At 40.5% G+C, this 8,102-nt stretch overlaps 1 protein-coding gene across 1 annotated transcript in view; it reads left to right on the top strand.

Moving 5' to 3' along the window:
- fgf11b (fibroblast growth factor 11b) overlaps positions 1–8,102 on the top strand; it is a 41,339-nt gene that overhangs the window by 31,844 nt on the left and 1,393 nt on the right. The window contains exon 4 of the mRNA XM_032533895.1: positions 7,857–8,055. Coding sequence (XP_032389786.1) covers positions 7,857–8,055 — 199 coding nt within the window. The remainder of the gene's footprint in view (positions 1–7,856; positions 8,056–8,102) is intronic.

The following is an 8,102-nucleotide window of genomic DNA, read 5'->3' as shown; positions in this document are numbered from 1 at the left end:
GAACCCCAGACAGCGTTACTGTCAGTTTAAGAGTGTGTACTCTGATCAGCACCCCGGACAGCGCTCATGACACAGCTTATCAGTGTCAAATCACTTAACCATAGTTACATAGTTCATAAAAATGCATAGCTATTAAGGAAGTTGTGACAATTCACTGGCTGCCATTTGTATCTATCCAGTTCTGTATGATACAACAATAGCAGTAAAGGTGTACACACACTGCTATAAGTAACAGTGACCAGACTCAGTCTATTCTATAACTCAAAAAAGACATGCAGTATGATAAAATGGATTGTGTACAGTATATTTAGAAAATTTTACACAATTCTTCACCCTTGTTCTCATTATGTTCTCATGTTGTTGTCCACACACACACACACACACAGTTTATACAGTAAATATACATTATACATTTACATACTTTACATTAATAAAAAATAAAATAATCAGAATAATACAAACAGATATTATAATTATATGCATTGGTGGTGTTAGAGAGAGTCATCGCGCCCCCCCCCCCCCCCCCCCCGCACCCCCCCCCAAAGCGCTTTGAGTGTCTATGTAAAGCACATATAAATGTAATTATTGTTGTTATATTTATTGTTATTTTGTGCAATTGACTAGACACTATAAATGAACATAATGTCATTGCGCCGTCTATGAATAAGGGGAATATATTCCTCTGTTGCTATGATTAGACTTTGGTGTGCTTCACTTGGCTGTGAACAGAGAGGAAAAGGGATTTCCTCAGCACCAGTCAATAGATGTACTGAGCCCCACTGACCTTTCCCACACACACACACACACACACACACACACACACACCACACACCACACACACCAACACACACACACACACACACACACACACACACAAAATGGGGTTGGTATATGGGTGCTGCACAACAGAACCACTGGCTTCTTGTGTGATATCATGCATGTTTGATTTTATGACTGCATATTTTTCTCTATCTGATGTGCTAATTTGCTGGTGTAGGAGGGAGTGCAGGCGGCATGATATGGTTCTTTATACTTGTCTGTGTGCTCTGACAGCGTGTTCATATTTGCGTTTACATTATGCGTGCCAAGTGAGTGCGTTAAAAAAGCCGTGGAATGTTTTCGTTTACGATAAATAAGTTCATCACTGTCACTCTCTGAGGAGCCGAGGTGACTGACTAGTCGCTTCCCTCCAGCTATTTTATCATCTTCTTGCATTAATTGCCATGTCTGCTGCTTAATGGTGGTAATTATGCTGTTTTCTCCTGAATTACTCACAGTTTTTCCTTGCATCCGTCTCTCATAGTACCAGCACACACATATCGTGGTCAGGTTGTAGGGCCAGGCTATATAACAAGCAGACAAAGTCCACTGCTGCCTTGTTTTACACATAGATCTCAGCCTCACTGCCTGCAGGTGACAACAGGAAATGGCTGATCTGGATATAAAAATAGAGCTTGGCTCATTCGTGCCCCATTTTATAATCTATGTGCTCTGAAAAACTCCTCAAAAGACACACAGAGAGAGAGCGGAAGGACGCTATCTGACAGAAGCCATTTTTGTGCCAATCAAGAATTAAACATGGGCTCTGCCTGTTATTGTAAATATTTGCCTTCATGCAGGTGTTTGGCACATTTTACATTTTAAAAGGCAATGGAAAAAACTAAACTAAATTAAACAAATATTTGTTGCAATCCCTGTAACACTGTACAATATCAAATTTGAGGCACGATAGATTGGACAATAAATGCCTTAAATTAGAGATGTCCCTGATCTGGATATATAGAGAAAAAGAGCATCAGCCGGGGGAAGCGGAAAAAAAAACTTTAAAAAAAACATTCAGGTAGCAGCACCTAATTTTTAGCCGTGCGGTTCGTCCATTTTACTGGTTAAGCAAAATTAAACATGTCTGTGTTCAACCCAGGATTGTTTGTGAGTTATTTCAGTGATACATTATGATATGATATATAGACATATTTAATCAGCATGTCAATGGTGTTGATAATTTATCAATGTAGTGAGTCCCCGAGGACCCAAAGGTTGTGTTTTTTGACAAAATGAAATGTTACACTTGTGTTTGACATTGTATGGTTATAATTATTAAGGTTATATTCCTGTTCTGTATGTTGACAATCTATCTGAAAATTAAACAAATAAAGTCATGACATTTAGGTAAATAAGTATCAGATCAGACAGGGACCAGGATTGGGACACCCCTACAAAGAATAGATGGAGATATGGAAATAAAAACATGCTTTTGCCCTAACACCGGCATGGCGTATTTGGATTGGGTGGATTGTATCTGGGTTTTAGCAGCAGTCACATTGAATTGAATCTTAATTTGATCACAGAATGTCTTTGGTCACCAAAGCTCTAAATCGACTATTGTGTGCATTTTGGATGGAAAGATCACCATGTTTTTTCTCACATTTCTCAGAGCTCTCGCCTGGGAGTGCACACTACAGTTTATATAGTCATTTAATGCATTAAGAAATACTTAAAGGTACAACAGCAAAATAAACACTACTGTTTGTGATCAGTGTAGGCCTGTGAACTTGTGTGTGATAGGGAAAGTGAGAAAGAAAGACAGGCAGGCACACAGACAGACACCACAGGAGAGGGATAAAGAAAGAAAGAGCGTGAGACCTATTGATGAAAAGCTCTGTCCTTTCTATTCTTTTCATGGGAGGATTGCATTGAGATGCAGGACAACACCAGCAGCGAGATAGCATCGCTTTTATCACAGGACAGGATACAATGTGGACATTAGAAAAAAGAAAAAAAAAATTGCAGAAAGGATAATTGGCCAGAGCCAGAGAAAAGAGATGAAGTGCAATGCAATGATAAGGACAGCGATTTTGTCAGCCAGCTTATTAAGAGCACTTAGGGAAGGCAAAACCTATTCTTTCCAAATTGGCTCATGATAGACCTCGTCCCGGTACTCTCCTCGCAGTTTAATATCAGAATGCTTTTGGATTCGCCAATATATGAAATATTTATGGTGACGATGGTGATACACAATCAACCACTATTTTGAGGGTCCTATCTCACCCAGAAAAAAATGAAAAGCAGGGTGATCTGGACTGCAGCCGTTCACCTCTGTCACTGAGGGTCGAAGAGGGAAAGTCATCCACCACTCCTCTGTCAGCTACATTATATTGACAGGGGCCTTTCAGCTGTCAGTCAACACTGCAGAGCCATGAGTCCCCGCACATTATTATCCACTCTGCACCGTGCCTCTCTGGGGCTATCATAAAGCATTACAGACAGACCATACATGTGTTTTGTTGGTATTAACTGCCAGTCTCATCCTCTTTTAAACCCCTCGTAATAAGCAGCACGTCTACGCCTTTGTCTATTGACTTATGTAACGTGGCATGTCATGGTGCATCCACATCTGTTGTGGCAACAACATCAGCAACATGCCCTGCTGGTGCTGTTCTGCGTAGCGTACACTACAGACATACACACACAGATTATGGGCATGTGACTGTGTATACGTAACAGAGGATTGTTGTGAATGAGCTTTATATTTCATGTTGTCATATGAGTGGGTGGAGTAATGCAGTATTATGAAATTAAAAAACAAACAAAAAAAAACGGTGGGATTATAGCAGCTGGGGAGATTTCAAAGCTTCCTATAGATTACCCTGGGAGCTGATGGAACAGCCAATACATACAGGAGGCATGTATGACACTGTGACCCCTGCTGTCCAAATAAGGGACTGCAAACAATTGCACGTCACAAATGTTAAAAACGTGTTATGAATTCCACATGTGGAGCGGTTTTCTCAGGGGCATTGGTTCTGATTTCATGTTTGTGTGGCCTGCATGATGAAATCAGAGTATACAAGATATTAGATATTATTCATGGATTCACTATCTTTTCAGTCAGAACGTTCATTCCTGTTCTAGTTCCATATCCTAGTTAAATGAAGGGAAAGATGTTTGTCAGATTTAAGGAACTCTTGCCCTTTGAGTGTGTGTCCTTGAGCTTCACTGTCCTTATTTGGTGGTTGAGTGCAATCCCAGTGTATGGTGGCATGGAGAGTTAAGCCTCCTGGAGCAGGTAGAATAGATGTAATCAGACACGAGGGATGAGGAAGAAGGTGGTGCGGGTGTGTGTGGGTGGGGGTGGGGGTGGGTTGGGTTGGTCGGGGCACTGCTCTGCATCATAAAAAGGTTCTTCCCTTCTTGGGGATTCTCAGCACGGATGCTACAAATTACCTTTCCCGTCTGCTTTTATTTCAGTTCATTTTTGGCTTGAGACACATGGAAGGAAAGCTACCCGGGTTTCTCTGTGAATCACAGTTTAAAAAAGAAAGAAAGAAGAACAGGTTTTAATTGAATTTCTTGTCTAGGCACCTCACCATTTCAATGGAAATATTTCCCCATCACTCTTAAAAATGTGCAGCCCTCAACACATCCTCAACAATTATTCATATGAGCAGGTAAATCTGGTGGTTTGAGTGATGTGTTGAGTCAGTACACCCTGGGTGGTCTTTGTATTTCTGCTGAGGTCTGAAGGTTACCTCAAGGTGGGTTTCAGAGATGGGGGTATCTACAGCACCATATTTGTATCAGCAAGGGACAGGTATATGGACCCATATAGAAGGTAATCATGAAAAATCACTTCAAATCACTTGAATTGTCAGGACCTATTTTTTTTTATTGTCTTGTCTGCTTTCTCTGTGTAATTTTCTTTTCAATTCAATTTTTACTGTCATTGACTCCAGACATATGGAATGCAGAACATGTGGCTTCTAGGGTTGCACATTATTTATTTATCATCATTGCAATATTAACTGGTGCAATCAACATATCGCAAAGGCTGCAACAAATTGCAAAAGACAGAGATTTTTTGTGTTAGTTGAAAGAAGAAATCAGTAGAAAACTGCACTTTAAAGTGTAACTGTCATTTTCTTTTTTTTGGTGCTTTTCATATTTAATTCAATGTTAAATATGTTAAATGAAAGAATGCTGGAAATGATTTCCTTTTTTTTTTATTCAACCTGCAATTTGTTGTAATTGAGCAGAATACCAAAAGCAGCAGAAAGGAAGAACTGAGTACACTTTAATGTCTATTTATTTATTGCAAGTAATATAGTTATCACGATGATCAAAGTTGTTGCAGATTTTCCTCATATCGTGTAGCCCTGGTGGGTTCTATCATTGGGCCAATTTCATTTCATTTAATTGAGGTAATTATAGGATATCTGGGGAGAGGGGTTATCACTGGTGTCATTGCAGAGGTTGAGCTGAAGGGTATTTTGGCAACTAAATCCATTGTCAGCCTAGCGTTCCTGCTTTGGTCCTGGGGGAGATGCAAAGAAGCGGGTCTCTCTCTTCTTAATCTCCTCTATTACCCAGCCACCCCCCTGTCCTCTCTCCGATCTTCTGCTCTCTTTCCTGTCTCCCCTACCTTTCCACTTCTGTCTCCCGCTCTTCCCACCCCTCCAGCTCTCCGCCCTGATTAATAATGAATGAAGCAGATCATCTATCGATCCCATTCTCTTTGTGTTAGCACAGCAGAAGATATCAAACCTGTCAGAGGATCTTAAAATAGCTCTGTGATGTGGCAGTGGCGATGGTAGTGGGAGAGAGTTTGGTGAGTTAAGGGTTAGGGGCTTGTTCTTTTTATGGGGGGGGGGGGAGAAGGACCGTAGCTTAAAAAGGGCCTAAACTGTGATGGAGGCATCGAGACCTGAACTGCCTTCGCAGCTCAAGGATGACGCCTCCCTGTGAAGGAGGAAGGTGATGATCTGTGATAAGTGTGAACCTGGAGGTCTCTTATACCTTCTAAATCTACTTTTGGGTCTTTATTAAAGCTTGCCTATGTCAAGTTGTGATCCTGTGGCCCCTCTCCAGTCCTCCTGACACTTAGAGAAATTCTCCACTCAGCCATTTCTGCTCTGCTGCTCTTACTTAATCGATCCAGCAGATTGGCTTTGCTCTCTGACAGTGTGTGTGTGTGTGTGTGTGGGTGGGTTTGGGGGAGGGGGGGGGGGGGGGGGGGGGGGGGGGGGGGGGGGGGGGGGTGGTACGGGACTAAGAGAGATTCATATCTGTCACTATTAGTTAATATCACCAGTCAACAATATGCAGGGTTCAGTAGTCCTTATGTTAAGAATAGCGAGAACTGGGAATTACTGTTGGATTTGATTTTTTAATTTGACTTTGTAAAGGCCACTTAGTCACAGAGAATTGGTGACAGTACACCATAGCAGCCTATTTTAATTTAACTATTGTTTCTACGTACCCAGAGTCTTAAAAACCTGTAATGTAGTGGACCCCACTGTGTTTTTGGCTTGTGACCCCTGAAAGTAAAGCAGGGTCTGTTAATGAACCCTAATGGTCTTAGATGTGAGTTGTGAGCAGTTCCACCGACAGTCAGTTTCCCCTCTTAACCTTATATTCTCCTCTTTTCATTCTGATGACCCTGGATTTAACCAATACGTCAACAAAATGTCTTTCAATTATTGCTGAAACAATTGGTCGAAATCATTGGATTAAGTAATCAACCCAATGGAATAAATCGACAACAACTTTGATAATTGAAATTAATCTATTATTCATTGGTGATTAACTAAAGGAAATCATTAGTTGCAGCCCTACTTCCAGTTGAACTTCTCTCTTTGAACTCCCAAAGAGTGTTGGAGCAATTGTTCGATTCAATGTTGATTTTAGACTAAAAAAAACAATTCTCGATAAAAAAACGATTCACAGTAGGTAAATGTAGGTAAACTGTTTCCATGTGTATGTATGTATATTCAAATCCATTTTATTCATGTGGATTTGTTTGTTATGTGTTATTTTAACATCCTGTTATGATGAAAGTGTATGCTGTGTGTGATGTCTGTAAGCTACTGGGACCTTGAATTTCCCCATGGGGATCAATAAAGTATCTATCTATCTATCTATCTATCTATCTATCTATCTATCATGTGATTGCAGTAGACTGACAATAAATTAAAAACATTTTTTTTAATATGAATCCATTTTGGGAATTCTATGAATCCATTTTGAATCGGTAAAGCTTGAATCGCGATTCAAATAGATTTTTTTGCACACCCCTAATCCCTACTGACGTTAAATGTGGTTAACCGAGGTTTGTCCATACAACATGGCCGACGCCACTTTCGAATGACATCATCAAATACTATGCATACGGCTTCTCTCAAAAGTAGGCAATGCACTTCTATTAAAGACTGGTAGCAGGGCTCTAACTGTAAAGGCTACTGCAGAATCACTGATTCCAAATACTGTTTTTTTTTCCCGGGAGAATTCTGTTTATGATCACAAACCTACAAATTTCCTAAAAGACATAACCCATTATCCATTTCTGAATTCAGGATGCCTCTGAAGCAGTCACTGCGATGAATGTCAGAATTATCTGTACCGTATAGAATGCACTATATGTGTATAAATTAATTTGTTGTTGTATTGGTGTAGGCGTCAGTGATTTCATCTACTTTCCTCTTTTCCTTGTGGAACGTGTTATGTTTAGCAGAGATGTTATTATTTCTACACATTTCTATATAGCATCCTTGTCTTGCTGTTCCCAAAGGACCAGGTTGTTCACACGTTAGAAGAAAGAAACACAAGTCCAGATATAATTCTATCCATCCTTTCCCCTTTCCCTCAGGAAACAGTCATCTAATCAATGTATTACACTTCTTGTATCTATGGTTTTTTTGCTTTCAAGTGTGTGCTTACATGCACTGGAGTTCATGTTCAAAAACTCATAAGAATGTTACAGTTTTCTCATGACATTTGCACATAATCTTTCTTCTCTTTCATTATTTGCGAATATTAATGCACCTCTCACCTCCCCCCCCCCTTTCCATATTGCTTTGCAGGAGCACTTCACTCCGGAGTGTAAGTTCAAGGAGAGCGTGTTTGAGAACTACTACGTTACATACTCCTCCATGCTCTATCGCCAGACCCAGTCTGGTCGCTCCTGGTATATCGGTATCAACCGCGACGGCCAGGTCATGAAGGGCAACCGGGTGAAGAAGACCAAAGGAGCTGCACACTTCCTGCCTAAAGTTATAGAGGGTTTGTGACCTTTGTGTCACCTCAGCATGATTCAAACCAGTTTTGCA

This window comes from Etheostoma spectabile, chromosome 13 (genome assembly GCF_008692095.1).
Source record: "Etheostoma spectabile isolate EspeVRDwgs_2016 chromosome 13, UIUC_Espe_1.0, whole genome shotgun sequence".
Lineage (NCBI taxonomy): Eukaryota > Metazoa > Chordata > Actinopteri > Perciformes > Percidae > Etheostoma > Etheostoma spectabile.
This window is presented reverse-complemented; position numbering and strand designations above follow the sequence as displayed.